At 40.5% G+C, this 22,830-nt stretch overlaps 1 protein-coding gene and 1 non-coding gene across 2 annotated transcripts in view; both read left to right on the forward strand.

Moving 5' to 3' along the window:
- The window catches only part of PBRM1 (polybromo 1), a gene marked incomplete in the record, with an annotated part of 95,642 nt that overhangs the window by 10,165 nt on the left and 62,647 nt on the right, over window positions 1-22,830 (forward strand). The window contains 7 exon segments of the mRNA XM_027768621.1: window positions 900-1,016; window positions 7,509-7,577; window positions 10,147-10,245; window positions 15,906-15,991; window positions 17,094-17,189; window positions 17,770-17,864; window positions 19,881-20,094. Of these exon segments, the coding sequence (XP_027624422.1) occupies window positions 900-1,016; window positions 7,509-7,577; window positions 10,147-10,245; window positions 15,906-15,991; window positions 17,094-17,189; window positions 17,770-17,864; window positions 19,881-20,094 (776 nt within the window).
- Window positions 15,574-15,737, forward strand: LOC114006318 (U1 spliceosomal RNA). The gene has a single exon (XR_003548056.1). It is a non-coding gene; the product is annotated as a U1 spliceosomal RNA (small nuclear RNA).

Genomic DNA, 22,830 nt, shown 5'->3' on the forward strand with positions numbered 1-22,830 from the left:
TTTGATCTAGCAATCCCACTTCTGGGTATTTACCCAAAAGACAGGAGAACGCTCAGTCAGAAAAGTGCTTGCACATCAATGTTTATTGCAGCATTATTCACATTCATCAAGACATGGAACCAACCTAAATGTCCACAAACTGATGAATGGATTAGAAAAATGTGGCATATATATTCTATGGAATACTACTCAGCCATAAAAAATAACTGGCCCCTGGCATTTGATAGAAAGTGGTCAGATATGGAGGACCTATTGATGAATGAAGTAAGCCAGGCTATGAAAGAAAGATATTGTATGTATCCACTTAGTATATACCAACTGTCCACACTCTGTGGTAGAGAGCGAAAAATTGGAGGACATAAAAGCAGTGGAAGTACTTAATGAGAATAAGACAGTGTGGAATGGGGGGGGGTGGTGGGTGAAGAGAATAGGATAGAGATAGCAAGAGAACAAATAGAGAGGCATGACATCGGTGGGACACAGACATGGTTTATTACCTGTTGATGACGTGTATAGTATTCTCAACTGGTTTGGTCTGATGGGTAAAGTCTTTATACAAGCAAAATGAGAAATAGTGATTGACTGTTTAAAAAAATAATTGGAATAATAATAATGATCAGAAAAAAAAACAATGAAAAGACATTGAATGAAGTGAGGAGTTTAATGTCTCTGTATCGACTGGCATGCATGGCATTCCCTTTTGAAAAAGCAATGTAATACACTGTAAAGTTATATGCAATTCAATGTAATATAAACAAGATTATGATGATAATAAATAAAAATAAATTTAAAAAGAAGTTGCTCTTTTGAATTAACTTTACAGTTGTAGAAGGTATTTATTATTTGGCATTTATTGATTTCTCTCACAAAGTCCTTTCTCCTCTCATCCCCACACCCAGTCTTCTCCAAGTTACTTGAAGGAGATCCTGGAACAGCTTCTTGAAGCCATAGTTGTAGCCACAAATCCGTCAGGACATCTCATTAGTGAACTTTTCCAGAAACTGCCTTCCAAAGTGGTAAGTGATTAAAGACAGGTGAATTAAAGTGGTTTTTGTTTGAGATATTTCGTGAATTTTCGTAGTTACTAGTAAATAAAGTTAAAAGGAAGATGTTGGTAGCACCAAGGATCCGCCTCAGGACCTCAGTAGCAAGCACAAAGGATTTGGCCTGTCATTCTGCCTGACCAGAATGTTGTGGAATTTTTTTAAAAAGTATGTTTTGTTTTTCTCATCAGTAAGTCTTTTTCATCTTTTTGTTTTGTGTTTTTGTAACTTGCCAGAGAGTGCATGTGCTTACTAGAGAGAGACAGAGGGAAGAAGATGGAATGTAAGAAAGGATCCCCATGGGGAATAGTCATGTTGTATTCCCTTCTCTGTCTCTCTCTCCTGTGGGGATTTTGGGCATGCATACACATGCCTGGTGTGTTTTCTAAGCCACTGGGCCTGGGACTTGAACCATGCCACTGGCCGGCCCATCTCTAGAACTTTTTAACCTTGCAAAACTGAATCTCTGTACTCATTAAGCAGTAACTGTCAACTCCCACCTTCCCCCAGTCCCTGGCAACCACTATTCTACTCTGTGAATTTGACTATTTTTGGTACCTCGTAGAAGAGGAATCATACAGTATTTGTCCTTTTGTGACTGTCTTGTTTTACTTAACATATGTTTAGGATTCATCCACATTGTAGCATGTATCAAAGTTTCATTTCTTTCTAAGGCTGAATAATATCCCATTGTTTATATATACTACATTTTAAAAAGAATTATTTACTTAATTTTATTTATTATTCTTATTTTTTAAGTTGCCTGGGGTGGGGGGAGTGAGAAAGCAAGTTGCCAGGTCAGGGACTCGAACCATTGCCAGCCATATGGGAGTCTAGTGTCTTAACTACCGTGACACCTACTGGCCCCTTATTATTACTATTTTTTAAAATAATTTTATTTAACTTTTAATTTTTATTGTATTTATCTATTTATTTTAATTTGACCAGAGAGGGACAGAGAGAGAGAGAGAGAAAGAGAGAAAGAGAAAGCAAGCCACCAGGTCCGGGACTTGAACCGCAGTCAGCCATGTGGGAGTACAACACCCTTAACCACCATGCTACCTGTTGGCCCCTTAATACTTTTTAATTTAATTAATTTTTTTTTGGGGGGGGGGAGAGGTTTTTGCAATAGGGGGCGTGCACTCACTGGACAGACAGAGACAGAGAGATAGAAAGCAAAAAATCACCCCCCGGGGGGATGGCCACGCCGCAATCCCTTCTCCTCCGGTCTCCTCCATTCTCCTCGCGGGATCTTGGGCATGCACGCACATGCACCTGGCGTGAGTTTTAAGCCACCGGGTCTGGGATGCCAACCGCAGTCGACTACATGGGAGTCCAGCGACATAGCCATTACGCTAACTGCTGATCCCATTACTTTTTAATTTGACCAGAGAAAGACAGAGAAGGAAAGTGAGAAAGGAAGCCACCAGGTTCAGAATTTGAACCATGGCCAGACATGTGGGCATCCAGCTCCTTGACCACCATGCCACCTGCCAACCCCTATGTACTACATTTCATTTACTCATTTGTCAGTGGACATTTGGGTTGTTTTCAAGATTGGTAGTTTCTTTTGTTTTTGTTTTTTTTGAGAGGTTTTTCACTATAGGGCGCGTGCGCTCGCCAGACAGACAGAGAGAAACAGAGAGACAGAAAGCGAGAAATCACCCCCAGAGGGGTTAGCCAAGACGCAATACCTCTCCTCCATTCTCCCCCCGGGATCTTGGGCACGTATGCACATGCGCCCGGCGTGGGTTTTAAACCACCGGGTCTGGGACACGAACCACGGTCGACTACGTGGGAGTCCAGCGACATAGCCATTATGCTAACTGCTGGTTCCCAAGATTTGTAGTTTTAATAAGCACCTAATATAAACCTTTTATTTATAAAACAGAAGAAACTTCACTTTCGGTTGTGAAATAGGATGAGAGGAAGAGAAATTAATTCCTCCTCCCATATTTCTCAATCTCTTGATGATGGACAAGAGAGAAAAATTAGGTACTCTTCTGTACCAAAAAGGAGGAGATTCCTGTATAGCTGAGACCTTTTAAAAGTATCAGGGCCCCTTATGACTTCTCACTTAAGAGATAATATAGCTATAGATTTGACTCTCGTGAGCCCTTGAAACTGGAAAAAATTTCCATATTCTCGGCCTCTTCATATTTTTTTCTTTTAAGAATTCTTTTATTGGGAACCAGCAGTTAGCGTAATGGCTATGTCGCTGGACTCCGACGTAGTCGACCGCGGTTCGTGTCCCGGACCCGGTGGCTTAAAACTCACGCCAGGCGCGTGTGCGTGCATGCCCAAGATCCGGAGAGGAGAATGGAGGAGAAGGGATTGCGGCGTGACCATCCCGCCTGGGGGGTGATTTCTCGCTTTCTGTCTCTATGTCTCTCTCTGTCTGTCTGGCGAGCGCATGCGCCCTACAGTGAAAAAAAATCTCTCCAAAAAAAAAAAAAGAATTCTTTTATTTAACTTTATTTATTTATTTTAATTTGACCAGAGAGGGACAGAATGGGAGAGCAAGAGAGAGAGAGAGATTGAGGGAAAGCAAGAAAGCAAACTACCAGGCCCGGGACTCAAACCACTGTCAGCCCTGTGGGAGTCCAGCGCCCCCAACCACCACACCACCTGCCAGTCCTTCTCAGCCTTCTTATATTTCCAGATGAGGATATACTTTGAGAAGTACTCTACTGTAGCACGTAGCTCCATTATGATCATTTGCTTTTGTATCTACCTCTTTTCTTACTTCTTGAATTTCTTGAGGACAGGAACCATGCCAGCTTGTCTTTGGGTCCCTGCCATATAGTTGGAACCCAGCGCATCATAGGTGTGCCAGAGTGTATGTTGATGAATGACTGGCACGCAGCTTCCCCACAAGACTAATTATTTAAAGGAGTGTCTTGAGTAAATATAGGAGTTTATGACATTAGAAATAGAACATATGAGCACTGTTCAATTGTGGATCTGATTAGAAAGATATTGTATGACTGTATTGGTCATATGATTTAAAGTTTCAAGAAAACAGTATGACAGATCCTTAAACATTTTAACATAAAAGTAACATATGATCCAGCAATTCCCTGGTATATTTCTCCAAATAATTAAAAGCAGAATCTTGAGATATTTGTACACCTGTGTTCATAGCAGCATTATTCACAACAGCTAAAATGTGGAAGCAATCTAAGTGTCCATTAACAGGTGACTGAATAAGTAAGATATAGTATATATTGGTATATATGCAATGGAACATTATTCAGACTTGAAGCAAATTCTTTTTTTTTTTTTTTTTGAGAGCTTTTTTTGCTATAGGGCGCATGCACTCGCCAGAAAGATAGAGACAGAAAACGAGAAATCACCCCCCAGGGGGGATGGCCACACCACAATCCCTTCTCCTTTCGGGATCTTGGGCACACATGCACACGCGCCCAGCGTGAGTTTAAGCCACTGGGTCTGGGACTCAAACCACAGTCGACCACATGGGAGTCCAACGACATGGCCATTACACCAACTGCTGGTCCCAAGACTTGAAGGAAATTCTAGAAAATGCTACAACATAGATGAATTCTGAAGACATGGTAAGTGAAATAAGCCAGTTACAGAAAGACAAGTACTGTACAATTCCTGTTCTGTGAAATACTGGAAACACTCAAAATCATTAAGACAGAAAGTGGAATGATGGTGCCAGGGCTGGGTGTGAGGTGGGGAGTTATTTAACTGGTACAGAGTTTTAGCTTTGCAAGGTTAAAGAGGTCTGGAATTGGGTGGTGGTGATAGTTGTACCGTGTAATATACTTGATGTTACAGAGCAGTACACTTAAAAATGGTTAAAATGATGAATTTCGTGTTATGTGCATTTTATTACAATAAAGAATTTATAGGGAAAAGAAGTACAACCTTGGGTCCAGCAGGTGGCATAGTGGTTGAGGCACTGTACTCCCACATGGCCAATCATGGTTTGAGTCCTGCACTTTCTCACTTTCTCTGTGTATCTCTTTGGTGAATTAACAAATAAAAAGAATAATAATAAGTAAAATAATTCTTTTTTTTTTTTAAAGTACAATCATTACTCAAAATTTATCTGCAGGAAGTAATCAGTAATGGCCAAACCACTAAAGGCAATTTGAAACAATAAAACATTAATAGCCAGTTCCACTATTCCAAGAGGGCCTTCAAGAATACCATGTACCAGGAGTCAGTTAGGAAAACACATTCCTATTGGTCCCTCATGGTGTGATATTTTGAAAGATGGAAGGTCTGAGGGTTGGAGGGGCAGGGCAGTTTCGATGTTTCTTTACAAGTCCTTCCCAGGCAGGCTGGCCAAGTGGTTGAGGTGGATTGGAACTATGGGGGCCAGCAGCTTGGATTATTCTGTTCTCATGCTGGGTGGCCTTGCCATAATTTGGCTTCAGAGTTGTCTCTCATAAGTAGGATTGGTGAAGAGAGGAATTGGGAAAGTAAGCAAAGGAAGGAGTAGGGTTGAGAAATAGTAGTCAGGGGAACCAGCAGTTAGTGTAATGGCTGTGTCGATGGACTCCCACGTAGTCGACCGCGGTTCGCGTCCCGGACCCGGTGGCTTAAAACTCACGCCGAACACGTGTGTGTCCATGCCCAAGATCCCGAGAGGAGAATGGAGGAGAAGGGATTGCGGCGTGACCATCCCCCCTGGGGGGTGATTTCTCACTTTCTGTCTCTCTGTCTCTCTCTGTCTGGCGAGCACACGCGCCCTATAGCAAAAACCTCTCAAAAAAAAAAAAAAAAAAGAAGAAGAAAAAGAGAAATAGTAGTCAGCTAAGGGACCAAATGAAATGAAGAGTCCCTGGGATTGTCACTTCAGCACAGCAGTTGGTCGAGTGAAGGCTGTGGCCTCCTGTTGTGTTGCTGTTTGGGCTTTGTTGAAGTTTAAACAGCTGGGAGGGACTGAAGGAGTGTAGTCTGATTTCTTTGAACCTCTCCCCTCTGAGAAGACCAACTTTTGATTTCTGATTGACTTTAGTTATTTCTTCTGAGGAATAAAACCCATAGGCAAGCCTGGGGGAAGTAAGGGACTGTAGGTGTTATGAAAGCCTTGGGGACATTCCCAACATGTTCAACTTCTTGGGATGAGCTGGTATTTGATAAACTAGAAATAATTACTTCTGGTTGTGTTTCATTTCTTTCTTTCTTTTTTTTTTTTTTAAGAGATTTTTGTTTTAGGGCTTGTGTGTTGACCAAAGAGATAGGGAGAGAGAGAGAAAGTGAGAAATCACCTCTCAGGGTGAATGCCATGCTATAGCTCCTTCTCCATTTTCCTTTCAGGATTTTGGACACACATGCACACGTGCCCAGCATGAGTTTCAAGCCACCAGATCTAGGACTAGAAACATGGTCAAAAATGTGGGAGTCCACACTATCTACTGGCCCCCGGTTTCATTTATTTAACATAGTTTCATTTAAAAGGTTTTATTTTGAGAGCCAGATGGTGGCACAGTGTCAGCACAGCTGGAACCAATGGGAGAGGTCCTCGGTTCACGTTCTGAGACCTCCCTCGGCATGCAGGGACACCAGCTGAGACTGGGGGTGGATTGTAGCACGAAGGCCCTGTTGGGGTGCCTCTTTCTCTCTCTCTCTCTCATGGGAAGAAATACATAGCACAAAAGTTTTAGTAACTTAAGAAAAGGTGTTTTATTTTTGAAAAAATGTAAGATTGACCAAAATGTGTAAAAGCATTAAGTCAGATGTGAAGCTAGCAAATCTTGCAACTTGACTTTTTAATTTTTTTTAACAGGTTTTGCCTTAGGGCATGTGCTCTCCAGAGAGAGAGACAGAGACAGTGAGAGAGAAAGTGAGAAGTTACTGCCCCCTCCCCCAGGGGGGGATAGTTATACCATAGTCCCTTCTTCATTCTCCTGGGATCTTGGTCACGCATGCACATGCCCCTGGTGTAAGTTTCAAGCCATCGATAGGACTTGAACCATGCTCAGCCATGTGGGAGTGCAGTGATGTAACTGTTACGCCATCTGCTGGCCCCACAACCTGACTTCTTATAGATCCTTATGAATGCCTAAGTGAAATGTTATGTAATTATGTTATTTAAATTGCAGGATTAAAAGAGTTTGCAGCAAGGCTCGTTAAAAACATTCTTTTGCTTTATTTCTAGACACAGATATTTTGGGACCTTACATTAAAAATTGTATGATTCTGTAAATTTAGAATTTAAGACATTGAATATTAGTGTATTATTTGTATCATAAACTATCAGTACCAAGTATAAACTTTCACAATAAGCTGTTGTATATTTCATGCAACTTCTTAGAAGTGAAATTCTTTTCGCTTCACATATGGCAAGATGCTATACAGTTGAGTCTTTAACTTGGAATTTTGCAAAGTGGCTCAAATGGTTGAACAATAGATTGTCGGTGTGCTTCCTTGTCATCTCATTAACTGGATACTTTCACTTACGGAGCCTGCCTGGGTTTTGTCTTCCAGCAATATCCAGACTATTATGCAATAATTAAGGAGCCTATAGATCTCAAGACCATTGCCCAGAGGATACAGGTATGAAGGGGACCACGCATAACTATATTTGGTTTAGAGCAGCTTGGCCTATAGTCTTCCTTGCAGGCTTGTAGAAAACAGAGATGATGATGTCTCTGTTAGAGGTTACTAACAAATATTACAGTAAATAAGGCAGTGCTACTGATTGTACTTGGGATTGTGCCTCAGGACAAAAATGAAAAATCATGGGTTTTGAACATTGCGATTTGTGAAAGTTGATTTGCCAATAAAAACTTGTTTTTAATCAACTTCCAAGGAGCTCTGCAGCCCACTTCTCTCGTCCTTGTCACCTTCTCTGTACTGCAGGAGTTAACACTCAAATAGACTTGTTTAGCTAATTAATTCTTGGGACAACTCCATGAGGTAGATACTGTTTCAATTTCTGTTTTGCAGATTAGAAAACCAAAATACAGAGATGTGAAATAACTTGCTGTGTTACCACCTAGTAATGAGAAGAGCTAGAATTTGAATCTAGGCAGTCTGGCTCTGGGGTCTTCTCTTAACTTCAACACTTAACTGTCTCTCCACAGAGTAGGTGCTTAAGAAATATTAATTGGATAAATGAATAACTAGGACTTAAAGTTTGATGATCAAAGATTGGAGAAAGTATGCCAGAAGTCTGGTTTGTAGAGTAGAACTGATGCTGGCTTTTCCTAGTTCTGCTTCTTTCCAGCTTTGTGGGTTTGGTTGGATGACTTTCCTACTTCCCTTGCTGTGTGTTGGGTGTAGTCATGAGAAGTCAGTGATCATGTATGTCAGAAGCATCTCACATAGCACACACAGGATGAAGCCCTGGTAAATGGGAGTCACTGACGCTCCCAGTGTAAGGAGGATTTGCTGCTCCCTGGACACAAGGCAAAAAGGAAGCATAATGGGTTACATAGTCACTTTGAGAAATGAGACTGAAGGCAAGTGATTTGCCAGGAGGGAGATACTTTCTTGTCTTTAAATTCTAAGAGAGTAATAAAGAGTAACAATGTAATAACTACTGATACCACATATGCATTTTTTACACAGTGTTAAAATACAGAATCCCTACTGTATCATCTGATTTTTAAGGCATCCCCAACGCCACTGAGAATGACTCAGGCCTCCTAAATCCCTGGGGTTTCTAATACCTATCAAAGGAGCTGATATTAAATCAGATCTTAAACATCCCCAGCTCTGCCCAGTCTTCTTCTTTGACCTATCACCTTATCTTGTCTTTTCTTCCTTCCAAAGGTCCTAGGGTCACCTTCTTTTGCCATCACCCTAATCAAGATCCTTGTCCTCTTAGGTCTGATTTATTGGAATAATCTTTCCTACCTCTGACAGTCAGCTCTCTAGCCCTTTCTCTATCTTGCTTCCGGACCCTGGCTTTCTTTCTGCCATTCCACTGCTCAGAAAAGGTCACTTATTTTCTACCACCTATCAGATATATTGCAGATCCTTGTAACAGTTAACAGTAACCAGCTCTCACTAATGTAAACAGAAAAGGAATTTGTGGAAAGGATGTGGATAGGAATTGGGGGATGGAAGGCTAAGGAGTTAACCTTTGGAAAATAAGCAGAGCTCAGAGACATTGTAGCCCAGAGATCACACACAGCCTTTCTGTGGTGCCATTTGCCACTGTGGACCTGGGTGCTGGCTGCTCCACTGCTAGACTGCCTGCAATAGTCAAGAATGAATTCCTGACATTCCTTAGCCATTGCTTTAAGTCCCTCCGGACCCACGCCTGAATTACAGACTCCTGGCTGCTAGGCTGCTGTCAAGTGACCATCTGTCCACTTTACCCTCACTGAGGGAGGTAGAGCCTTTTCTGCTGCCTGTACTGATTCCCTCCATATAAAGATGCTTGAGGTCAGATAGTCCTTTGTGGTAGATAACCAGCCATTCTCTTCTGCCTGTCTCTCTGGGCTCTGCATCCTTTGTCCTTACCCTGCCTACATAGCTTTTGCCCTTCCCACCCCTCCCCACACTCTTCCATTGGTTTCCTCGGTCTTTCTAGAACATGTCCTGTTCCTTCCTGTATATCTATCACTAGTCGTGAGCACCTTTTTCCTAGACTGGCCCTCTTCCTTCTTTTTGTAAATCAAGACAACTGTACGGGTATCTCAGGGTTATTTTGTTTCAAGTGAGTTTTAAGATGTGACACCTCTAGCATGTAGTAGGTACTCCCTAGCCTCTGTGCTAAATTTTATCGCCAGTGGTTTTTCTAACTACAGGTAGTTTTGCTTCACACTGTCATGTCTGCTTTAATTAATTAGAACTTAGGGAGCACTTTAGAAGAGTGGCACATAGTAGCACTACGTGTTTGCTAAATAAAACTTTTTCCTTATTGGATTCTTTAAAAATTGTGTTTTCATGAGAATAATGTAGCTCTGGTTTTGTTACCTATCTCAAAAACGTATTTGTAAATGTGTAATAGTAATAATTTATAAAAAGGAAAATGACTTTATAAATTGATAATGTATCTGCTTTCCAATAAAGTCTTGGAATATGGTGATAAAAATATGTAGGGTTTGTTTTTTCTTAAAGTTATACTGATTAGCTGTTATTAAGAACTGCCACATTTTGTTGTTTGCTATAGAACGGAAGCTACAAAAGTATTCATGCAATGGCCAAAGATATAGATCTCCTAGCAAAAAATGCCAAAACTTATAATGAGCCTGGTTCTCAAGTATTCAAGGTCAGTTTCTTGTTGTTGCTATTTCATTGATAATACTAGATATTTTATTTGGGGTCATTGACTTTTCCATCTTCATTGAGATATAATTCACACACCATGCATCTCACCTATTTCAAGTACACAGTTTAATGGTTTTTAACATATTCGCTGAGTGGTGCAGTCTACACCCCAATCAGTTTGCAGTCACTCTTCATTTCCCCCAGCTTCCCTCGTGCTGGGCAGCTACCCGTCTATTTTCTGTCTGTACATTTTACTGTTCTATATGTCTCATAAATAAAATCATGCAGCATGTGGTATGGATTCCTTGGTGATTGGACTTCTTCACCTAGCATAATGATTTCAAGGTTCGTCCATGTTGTAGCACGTGTCAATGCTTCATTCTTTGCATTGCTGTATAATGTTTGATTATGTGGATATATCATGTTTTATTTACACATACATCAGTTGCTAGACATTTGGGCTTCATAGTAGCCACTTTTTGACTACTATGAATAATGTGTTATGAACATTCACATCTAAGTTTTCTGTTTCTGTTTTGTTTATTTATTTATTTATTTTTAGAGGTTTTTTTCCTTAGAGTGTGTGTACTTACCAGAGAGAGAGAGAGACAGACAGACAGACAATGAGAGGGAAAGTGAGGAATCGCCACCTCCCCTCCCCCAGGGGGCTGGCCACGCCACAGTCCCTTCTCTACTCTTCTCCTGGGATTTTGGGCACACATGCACACAGATGTGCCCAGCATGATTTTCAAGCCACCAGGTCTGAGACATGAAGTGTTCTCAGCCATGTGGGAGTCCAGTGACATAACCGCTATGCCATCTGTTGGTCCCTGTTTTTTAATTTGTTAAATGGTGTGCATGCTTTCTGGAAAGAGCGAGACAGAGAGGGGACATAAGGAAACACTCTCAGTGGGAAGTGGTCACACTGCAATCCCTTCTTTTCTTTTTCTCCCTCTTTCAGGATTCTGGGCATGTATGCACACATACCTTATGTGTTTTTCAAGCCACTGATTCTGGGACTTGAACCATGCAGTTGGCCATTTGAGATCCACTGCCTTAACCACCACACCTCTGCTTGGCCCCACATACACATTTTTAAAGGACATTTATTTTTGATTTTTTGAATTACATACTGAGGAATGAAGTTGGTGGGTGATGTAGTAATTATATATCTAATTTCCTGAGGAACTACTGAACCTTTTCTGAAGTAGCTACATACTAGTTTATATTTCCATCAGCAGTGTTACGGTGTTTCAATTTCTCTACATCCTTACATTGGCATTGGTTTCCATTTTCAATTTTGTTTTATTATAGCCACTTTAGTGAGTGTGAAGTGTATGTCATTATGGTTTCAGTTTGCATTTCTATAATGATTAATGATGCCAAACTCTTTTCTTGTGTATATTGACCATTAGTATGTTGTTTTTGGAGAAATGTCTACTCAGATCCATTGCCCATTTAAAAAAAAAATTGTCTTGCTAGGTTTTTTTGTTGTTGTTACTGTTTGTCAGCTTTTGCCTGAGGCGTAAATGCATGCTGAGAGAGAGAGAGAGAGAGACATACACACACACACACACACACACACACACAGACGGACAGACAGACAGACAGACAAAGACAGACAAATCACCTCCCAGGGAGGCAAATAGTGTACATTTGCAATCTCTTATCCTCCATTCTCTCAGGATTTTGTGCACAAATGCACATTCACCTAGATTGATTTTTCCAGCCTCCGAGTATGGGATTCAGACCATGGTTGGCCATGTGGAAATCCAGCAAGCTAACCACCACACCACTTGCTGGTCCCTTCACTAGATTTTGGTCCTCTGGCCCCAGCCTTCCTGAGTCATTGAGATTATAGCACTCACTACAACATCTGGCTTTTACGTTCTACTGGGAATTAAACTTTGCCCGTTTTTTTAATTGGGTTGTCTTTTTATTGTTGAATTGTAAGAATTATTTATATATTCTGGATATTAGACTTTAAAAAAAAAGCATTATTTATAATTAACTTTATTTATGTATGTATTTATTTATTTATTTTAATTAACCAGAGAAGGAGAGAAAGAGGGAAAGTGAGAAAGCAAGTCACCAGGTCTGGGTCTTGAACTGCATTTGGCCATGTGGGAGTCCAGCACCCTTAACCACCACACCACCTGCCAGCTCCACGATATTAGACCTTTATCACATGCATGATTTGTAAATATTTTCTCCTATTCTCTTAACTTTCCACTTTTTTCAAAGGATCCTTTATTGTATAAAACTTTCACATTTTAATGAAGTCCAGTTTATCTATTTTTTAATTTGTTTGCTTGTGCATTAGGTGTCATTTCAGAGAAAATGAAGATTTAGACCTATTTTCTCCTGTGAATTTTATATTTTTATCTGCCTTTTTCTTTTAAAAGAGAGATTTTTGCTATAGGGCCTGTGCGTTCACTGGAGAAACAGAGACTGAAAGTGAGAAATCACACTGCAATCACTTCTCCTCCGTTCTCCTTTTGGCATTTCAGGGATGCACACACACGTGCCCAGTGTGAGTTTTAAGCTGTTTGATCTAGGACTCGAACCACAGTTGACTACATGGGAGTCCAACAATGTAACCATTACACCGTCTTCTGGTCCCTGTACTTAGCTTTTACATTTACATCTTTCATTCAGTTTGAATTCATTTTTGAGTGTGGAAGGTAGGTAGGTGGTAGGAGTCCAGATTAATTCTAGTACATGGAATATTATCTCAGCACTATATGAAGGGGTTACTTAGGAAGTGTGTAGAAAAGTGAAATTAAAATGTGGCCTTATTTTGGTGCAGAAATTTTGAAATCCATGCAATTTTCCTTGACATGCATTTTCCATGAACTGTTTAAAGACATCTCCCCCTTAGATATCAAAAAGACTATTTTCTCATTGAGCTGTTTTGACACCATTGTTGAAAATCAGTTTGTCCAAAAACGTATGGGCTTATTTGGGATTCTTGATTCTATTCCATTTCTCTGAATATTTATCCTTATTTCAGATTACGTTTGTAATCCTTTTTTTTTCTTTTAGTTAAGTATGATTTATTACCTACATTTAAATTTTATAAAAAGTAACCTGTGTAGTGTGATACACAGTTTAAAATGACTGACTGCTTTACAACTCTCTCTTAGAAGTTTCATAGTCATGTGATAAGTAGTTAGTTGTAGAAATTCCTTGAAAGGCCATTTAGTGGTGTGGTTAAGGCATTGGACTCCCACATGGCTGACTGCAGTTTGAGGCCTGGACCCTAGTGGCTTTAATTATCACTTTATATTTCTCTCTCTCTTTCTCTTTCTTCTCCTCTGATGAGCACATATGACTTGTAGTAAATTATAAAATAATAATAATGATAAAAATTAATTCTTTTGGAAAAAAATTTCTTGAATTAATCACATCTGTGAGAGTTGATCAAGGATGCCCAGAATATCTTTTGAGAGTAAAATGGTTTAAACTGCCTGAGTATTGACTCAAATACTCAAAATTACCATTGGTACTTCATATGACTTTTGACTTTTATACTTAAGAACTTTACATGAAAATTGTTAATGAACCATGAAATCTATGTATTCTTAGTCCTTCATAGGACATTTTAATAGCACAATATGGTTTTTTGTTTGTTTGTTTGGGGGGAGGGAGAGGTTTTTGCTACAGGGTGAGTGTGCTTGCCCCAAAGAGAGAGACAGAGAAACAGAAAGAGAGAATAGTGGCTTGCTTCCTCACTTTATATTTCTCTCTCTCTTTCTCTTTCTTCTCCTCTGATGAGCACATATGACTTGTAGTAAATTATAAAATAATAATAATGATAAAAATTAATTCTTTTGGAAAAAAATTTCTTGAATTAATCACATCTGTGAGAGTTGATCAAGGATGCCCAGAATATCTTTTGAGAGTAAAATGGTTTAAACTGCCTGAGTATTGACTCAAATACTCAAAATTACCATTGGTACTTCATATGACTTTTGACTTTTATACTTAAGAACTTTACATGAAAATTGTTAATGAACCATGAAATCTATGTATTCTTAGTCCTTCATAGGACATTTTAATAGCACAATATGGTTTTTTGTTTGTTTGTTTGGGGGGAGGGAGAGGTTTTTGCTACAGGGTGAGTGTGCTTGCCCCAAAGAGAGAGACAGAGAAACAGAAAGAGAGAAATCACCCCCTGGGACGTGCACGCGAATGGCCACACTGCAGTCCCTTCTCCTCCTTTCTCCTCTCAGGATCTTGGGCATGCACACACACGTGCCTGGCATGGGAGACCAGCGAGTGGCTTGGTGGCTAACAGAGCTGGACTCCCAAACAGTAAAATCTTAATTGTATCAATGGACGGTATTGTTGGGACCAGCAGTTGGCGTAATGGCTATGTCACTGGACTCCCATGTAGTTGACCGCGGTTCAAGTCCCAGACCCAGTGGCTTAAACTCACGCCGGGCACATGTGCGACTGCAGTTCGAGTCCTGGACCTGGAGGCTTGCTTTTTCACTTTCCTTCTCTTTCACTGTGTCCCCCTCTGGTCAAATGAAAATAAATAAATAAAGTTAAATAAAATAATTAAGATTTTACTGTTTGGTCTATTTTCCTTAAACTAAGTTTTAAAGAGAAGGAACTTTGGGGCCGGCAGGTGACATGGTGGTAAGGGTGCTGGACTCCAACATGGCCGACCGTGGTTCAAGTCTCAGACCTCGTGGCTTGTGTTCTCACTTTCTCTTTCACTCTCTCTCTCTGGTCAAATTAAAATAAACAAACTAATAAATGGAGTTAAATAAAAAATAATTCTTTTAAAAAAAAAGAGAACTTTGCATTTGATACATTGGTATGCAGTTAACTTAAGCAAGTGTATCGATCTTAAATTTATGTGCATAATCTTTAATTAGTCTTTAATTTTAGAAGAATATCTTTCAGTCTTTTTGTTGTTGTTGTCATGGGTATGTGCGCTTGCCAGAAAGACAGACAGAAAGACAGAAAGCGAGAAATCACCCCCTGGGGGGATGGCCATGCCACAATCCCTTCTCCTCCATTCTCCTCTCAGGATCTTGGGCATGCATGCACATGTACCCGGCCTGAGTTTAAGGCACCGGGTTCAGGACTCAAACCACAGTCAGCTATATGGGAGTCCAGTGATACAGCCATTACTCCAACTGCTGGTCCCTATTTTAGTCTTTAGATCTGTATACAAGAATCCATTATATTAAACCATCAGATCTTTGTTTCTGTGTTACTTTACTTATTGTGAAAGAACTAGGAGACTTTCAGTTATAATTAATTAGTGGCAACTTTGGGGATATTTTGGAAGCTTGTCAAAAGTTAGAGGCTGATACTTACCTGGCAGGGGAGATACCATGATCATGAAGGTGGTTTTCCCAGGGCGAGGCTTATCCATTGCACTCCGGATGTGCTCACCCCTGCGATTTCCCCAAATGTGGGAAACGCGACTGCATAATTGGTGGTAGTGGGGGACTGCGTTCGCGCTCTCCCCTGTAAAAAAAAAAACACAAAGAAAAAAAGTTAGAGGCTGCAGCTTTGTGGCTACTGAATGGATATCTGCTGCAAATGGAAAGAATGCCATAGCAGATGCATGCCAGTGTATCAAGAGGGCCTTTACAGACTTTTTGTATTACTTTTTAAGACGTAATTTTACCTTGACAGGATGCAAATTCAATTAAAAAGATATTTTATATGAAGAAGGCAGAAATTGAACATCATGAAATGGCTAAGTCAAGTCTCCGAATAAGGTAGGTTAAAATATATAAAATATAAAGTCTTCATGCCTTTATATTTACCCTGTTTTCTAGATAATGAAATCAATACGGTGAGAAATAAGATTTATGTTGCATTTTAATATTGTATTTTCAGTTGACACAGAAAGTAGAGTCTCTTCATTGCACCTGAAGAACTTTATTTAAAAAGAAACATTTTTAAAGACTTTCTACTGACTTATGTACATACAAACAAGCATATATAACATATATCACACGAGTAATAAATGTTATTCACAATAAATATATGTAATATCATGATAGTTACATATAATATGCACTAGTATATCTTCATATTTACAGTAAGGGTATTTAGCCAGGTGTTAAGCAATCTGAAGTTTCACCCTGGCATTTTCTTTTTTTTTTTTTTTTTTTTAATAATTAATTAATTTTCACTTGAGTTTTGCCAGAGAAAGACAGAGAGAGAGAGAGAAAAGGAGAATGAGAAAGCAAGCCACCAGGTCCCAGACTTGAACCACAGTCAACCATTTGGGAAGTCCAGCACCTTAACCACCACGCCACCTGCCAGCCCCCACCCTGGCATTCTCTTGTACTGGGTTCGTGACTTTCGACAAGCCTTAATTAGTTCTGGAATATTTTTTAAAATGTATTTATTCATTCATTTATTTTAATTTGACCAGAGAATGAGAGACAGAGAGAGAGAGGGAAAGTGAAAAAGCAGGCTACCAGGTCCAGGACTTGAACCCTGGTCAGCCATGTGGGAATGTCTAGCACCTTAACCACCATGCCACCGGCTGGGCCCCGTTCTGGAATTTCATATCCTCCTACCTGAAGCGGAAAGGTTGGGTTGAATACTTTCAAAGCTTTCTTCTGGCCCTGGCATTTGTTTCAGTGGCAGGTCCTCTGGTTGTTGCATTGACTATGAGCTCTTTAGTACCAGGCCTGGTCTACAATCTTCTGTAGAGCCCCTAGGTCCTAGAGTAGAGCCTGCTGAGGCTCAGAAGTATCTTAGCATTTCTGTTTAGAAAAGAAGAAAATAGTTGTTTCCTTTCTGCTTACCCAGCTCCTTTACTGCAGCTATCAAATTACTGAGGGTTTTGATCTTATCTCTTGATAGGACTTCATCTAATTTGGCTGCAGCAAGGCTGGCAGGTCCTTCGCACAGTAAAGGCAGTCTTGGTGAAGAGCGAAATCCCACCAGCAAGTATTACCGGTGAGAGAAAGGGTGTTGGTCTGAGCATTGACCAATGCCTATGAAGATAGGCCTTCCAGTGTTTACTTGATGGCAATTTGAAGTAATATTTTTGGGTATGGTTGTTAGAAAAATTTGTTATCAAATGCTTTCTATAAAAGGTGGAGTTGCTATAGAAGGCCTTACCTCACCTCTCACTTAGTGGTTAATGTTAGTTACCAATAAAATGTAGGGATAGATACTAATAGGTTATATGTGTCTGATAGACTTTATAAAGTAGGGGCATCTTAGGAGAGAATTATCAGAAACTAATTTCATCTTTATTTTCCATAAAATGAGGAGGAGCACTGCATTTTATTAAAAAGCAATTACAAGTATTCTACTCCAAGCTTTCCACCACTTTCTCTTTTCTGAGAGAAAAAAAATGCTATTCTTGCTAAGTTTGATTCTGAGGAATATTAGGACACTTGTACAAAGATAAAATAAGGAGGCAGTGGAAAAGAAATCAGTATGCTTTGTTAACATTTCCTAACCTAACTCTGTAAGTAACCATGAGACCTAAGTTCTTTCTCTGTCTCTCATTGTTTGTTTTTCCTTGTAGTAATAAAAGAGCAGTCCAGGGGGGTCGATTATCTGCAATTACCATGGCACTTCAGTATGGCTCAGAAAGTGAAGAGGATGCTGCTGCCTTAGCTGGTAGGCACCAGTTTGTGACTAGTTTGTGACTAATTAAAATGTCTTCATGAGGCCAGTAGGTGGCAGAGTATCTATATCGCTGGACTCCCACATGGCCAGCTGCATGCAATTCAGGTCCCAAACCCAGTTGCTTGAAAATCATACCGGGCACATATGCATGTGTGCATGTCGAAGATCTCAGGAAGAGAATGGAGAAAGAATTGTGGCATGGCCTTCCCCTTCGGGTGGCCGGGGGAGGAGGGTGGAGCGGATTTCTCTCTCTGTCTCTCTCTCTCTCTCTCTGGCAAGTGCACACTCCCTATGGTAAAATCATCTTTAAAAAAAAAAGTACTCTCTCACTGGGTTCTCTGGCTAAGGGAAATTGCAATGAATTTTATCTGGCCTGGAGTTTGCTTTGTCTTTGACTATGTGCTATTTTGTTGCATTTGATTGCACTCTTTGGTTTGCAAACTTATAAAAAGTTTGTTGCTGGGCCACCTCTATAGCCTGGTGACCCACTGTATGGTTTGTGCTCTGGCCCTGGTAACTTGTTAGATGTGTGTACGTGCTCCAAACCCTAACAAGACACAGAGATGGAGGAAAGACCGACATAATTATGTCCCCTTGTTGGGGGGCTTTCTCCTTCTGCATCTTTCTCGATCCCTCTCTAGTGAGAGAGGCACCTTCTGGCAATAACTGTTCTTTTTTCTTTTTTGCTATGAGGTATGTGTGTCCTTGCTGGAGACAGAGACAGAGAGAGAAAGTACCCCCTGGGAGAAAGGATACCACAGTCTTTTCTCCTCCATTCTTCTGTTGGGATTTTGAGTGTACATGCCCACACACCAGGTGTGAGAGGGGGAAAGTAAGAAAGCAAGCTATCTGGTCTGAAACTCGAACCACGCCATCTGTTGGTCCTGTGATTTTTTTTTAAAAGACTGTCTTACGGGACCAGCAGATGGCATCACAGTTACATCACTGAACTTCCATGTAGTTGACCATGATTCGAAACCCAGACTGGTGGCTTGAAACTCACACTGGGTGCATTTGTGCATGTGAGTGTGCATGTGTGTGTTCAAAATCCAAAGAGGAGAATGGAGGAGAAGGGATCGCAGCGTGACCATCCCCCAGTCCTGGGGGTGACTTCTCACTTTCTGTCTCTGTCTCTCCGGTGATAACGCACACCCTATAGCAAAAATATCTTGTTTTAAAAAAAAAAAAAAAAAAAAAAGACAAGCGTCTAGCAATGTTGTGATCTTCTTGCTTGAGCCACCAAATAAGCTGAGACTTCAGATCTACACTGCTGTGTGTGACTTTTTTAGGTGGCCCAAGAGTCAAACCTGGACCTCCATTGTGCCCTCAGCCAGTCAAGCTGCAGTGTCCAGCTTGTGCTACTGCAGCTGAACCTGTATTTGATGTTTTTGACATACTTATCCACAGAAGTTTTTTTCTTTTTTAATTGGGCCTATACTTATCAAAAACCAAAAGAAAACATCACACATATATATAACACACATATATGTGTGTTATATTTAGATTTCCTTATAATATTTTATTATTTCATTAACATATGGTAGCATAACAAATGGAAGAGAAACCACACCATTTATGAGATTCTTGAGTACCATTTATTGCTTTTTTATTTCCCAATAGATAGTACATTTCTGACAGGAAAGAACCTTATATTGTAACCTCAGATCTAAGAAACCACAAAAGGGCCAGCAGGTGGTGTAGAGGTTACAGTGCTGGATCCCATATGTCAGCTGCTCAGTCTCAGTCATTGACTCAACACTTTGAGAAACACCAGCTTGAAAAACATGCTGGTGTGCATGTGTGTGTGCTCAAAATCCTGAGAGGTGAAGGGATTGAAGTGTAGCCATCCCCTCTAGGGGTGCCTTCTCTCTTTCTCTCTCTCTCTCTCTCTAAGGAGCACACATGCCCCGTAGCAAAAATTTAACAAAGAAAAACAACAAAAAAAAAACCTTTTAAGATTCTTTCTTCCTGTCATTCTTTCCCTCATAAATATCTTTGTCTTTCTAGCTGCACGTTATGAAGAAGGAGAGTCAGAAGCAGAGAGCATCACTTCCTTTATGGATGTCTCAAATCCTTTTTATCAGCTTTATGACACAGTTAGGAGCTGTCGGAATAACCAAGGGCAGCTTATAGCTGAACCTTTTTTACATTTGCCTTCAAAGAAAAAGTACCCTGACTATTATCAACAAATTAAAATGCCCATTTCACTGCAGCAGATCAGGTAAGTTGGCTTCTACGTTACTCAGTGTAAATCCATTTTCTTATGGTTGAGCCTGCATATATACATTCTTTTTTTGAGTAGATAAGGATATTAAAGCTAAAAGTGTTTTTCTGCCTCAAAATGTATCTGTTCATTTGTCTTATAACTGAGTATAGTGTGATCTTTCTGCTTATATCTTTAATTGATATTTAATTATGACGATCTGTATTTAAATTCTTTTTTTTTTCTTTTTTCTTTTTTATTGGAGAGGTTTTTGCTATAGGGCGCATGTGCTCCCTAGAAAGACAGAGAGAGACATAGAGACAGAAAGTGTGAGATCACCCCCCAGGGGGGATGGCCATGCTGCAATCCCTTCTCCTCCATTCTTCTCTCAGGATCTTGGACATGCACACAGACGCACCCAATGTGAGTTTAAGCCACCATGTCTGGGACTCGAACCATGGTCGACTGCATGGGAGTCCAGCAACATAGCCATTACACCAACTGCTGATTCTACGATCAGTATTTAAATTCTGTATTTATAGTTGAACTCACAGAATAAGCACAGTGATTTCTTAGAAAATTCATCAGTTATGGGCCAGCTGGTGGTGTGATGGTGGGAGTGGCTGGCTCCCACATGGCAACTTCATGACTTGGGTCCTGAACTTAGCAGCGTAAAAGAAAAACCAGGCAATGCATGTGTGTGCCAAAATCGTGAAAGGAGGGAGAAATGGAGAAGAGCTTATGGTGTGAGCATACCCCATAGGGAGTACTTTCTCGCTTTCTCTCTCTCTCTCTCTCTCTGCCTCTCACTGGCAAGCATATGTACCCTCTGGCAAATTAAAAAAGAACAAGAAGGAAATATGTTTGTTAAAACTATATCTGGAAGATAGTTCACCTTGGTTTCTTTTGTCTGGTTAGACATCTTTTTCTTTGTCTACTAGAAAATGTCATTGGGAATTCAACTAGAGAGAATGCTTAAACCATCCTGTATCCTTAAACACAGTAAGGGAGCTGGGTAGTGGCCTAGTGGTAAAGCACAATGCTCTGTGAGGCTGACCTACATGAGGAGGTTCTGGGTTTACATCCAGAGACCTCTGAGTATGCTGGGCGTGTGTGTGCACTCATGATCGGGGCTGGCAGTGGCTGGGGGGGATCTCAATGTCACGATCCTATTGCGGTGCAATGTCTCTATTTCTCTTGCTCATGAAAGAAAAATATATTTTTTTTAATATAGAAAATTTCAACAGCAAAGACACTAGTTTTAGAAATAGGCAAAGGATTTGAATGGACATTTTCCCAAAGGAAATATAGTAAGGGGGATAGCAGATGACGCGGTGGTTAGGGCATTGGACTCCCACCTGGCTAACCAGGGTTTAAGTCCCAGCCCTGGTGGCTTGATTTTTCACTTTCGCTTTGTCTCTCTCTCTGGTCGAATTAAAATAATAATAATAAATAGAAAAAAAATTTTTTCAATATTTTTACTGTTTTTTTCTCCACATAGAGAGACAGAAAGCAAGAAATCATCTCCCAGGGGAGATGGCCACACTTCAATCCCTTCTCCATTCTCCTCTCAGAATCTTGGGCATGTGCTCACCTGTACCCAGCATGAGATTTAAGCCACTGATTCCGAGACTCAAACCATAGTCAACTACATGAGTCCAGCAACATAACCATTACTCCATCTGCTGGTCCCAAGACGTTACATCTTAAAAAAGAAAATGTACAAATGGCTAATAAGCAACATCACTAATCATTAGGGAAATGCTAGCCAAAACTACAGTGAGATATACTAATTCATATCCATTGAGATGGTTATTATCACAGAAACAGAAAATAACAAGTGTTGGTGAAGACTTGGAAAAATCAGAACCCACTGTTGGTGGGAATGTAAAATGATGCACCTGCTGTAGAAAACAGTTTAACAGTTCCTTAAAAAACTAAATATTAAGAAACTATATGATCCAGAAATTCTGCTTTGGTATATACCCAAAAGAGTCTCTGGGCATGGTGGTTAAGGCAACTGGATCCCACATGGATGACCCCATGGTTCAAGTCCCAGACCTGGCAGCTTGGAAAATAAGCTGGGTGCATAAGCGTGTGCTCAAAATCTTGAGAGAAGAATGGAAGAGAAGGGCTCATGGTGTGGCCATCTCCCCTCGGTGGTGCTTTCTCACTTTTCCTTTCTCTCTGTCTCTCTCCAGCAAGTGTACATGCCCTGTAGGAAATTTTTAAAAATAATAATTTTTTAGAAAAGTAATAGAAATTAAGACTGACGTTGGCTAGGAAAAGAGCCTACAAATGTACCTTTTTTCTTTAATTTAAAAAAAAAATTGAGGGACCAGCAGTTAGCATAATGGCTATGTTGCTGGACTCCCATAGTTGACTGCAGTTCGAGTCCTGGACCTGGTGGCTTAAACTCACACCAGGCGCGTGTGCGTGTGTACCCAAGTTCCCGAGAGGAAAATGGAGGAGAAGGGATTGTGACGTGGCCATACCCCCAAGGGGGTGTTTTTTGCTTTCTGTCTCTCTGTCTCTCTGTCTCTCTCTATCTTTCTGGTGAGCGCACGCGTCCTATAGCAAAAACCTCTCAAAAAAAAAAAAAAATTGCTCTGTGGTGCATGTGCTCAATGGAGAGAGAAGCCCTATAGAGAGAGGAGAAGAGAAAAGCACCCCCCCAGGGGATGGGGGAGATGATGATCACACTGTAATCCCTTTTCCTCCATTCTCCTTTCAGGATTTTGGGCACGTATGCAT

This window comes from Tupaia chinensis, unplaced genomic scaffold, assembly GCF_000334495.1.
Source record: "Tupaia chinensis unplaced genomic scaffold, TupChi_1.0 Scaffold147003_1, whole genome shotgun sequence".
Taxonomy (NCBI): domain Eukaryota; kingdom Metazoa; phylum Chordata; class Mammalia; order Scandentia; family Tupaiidae; genus Tupaia; species Tupaia belangeri.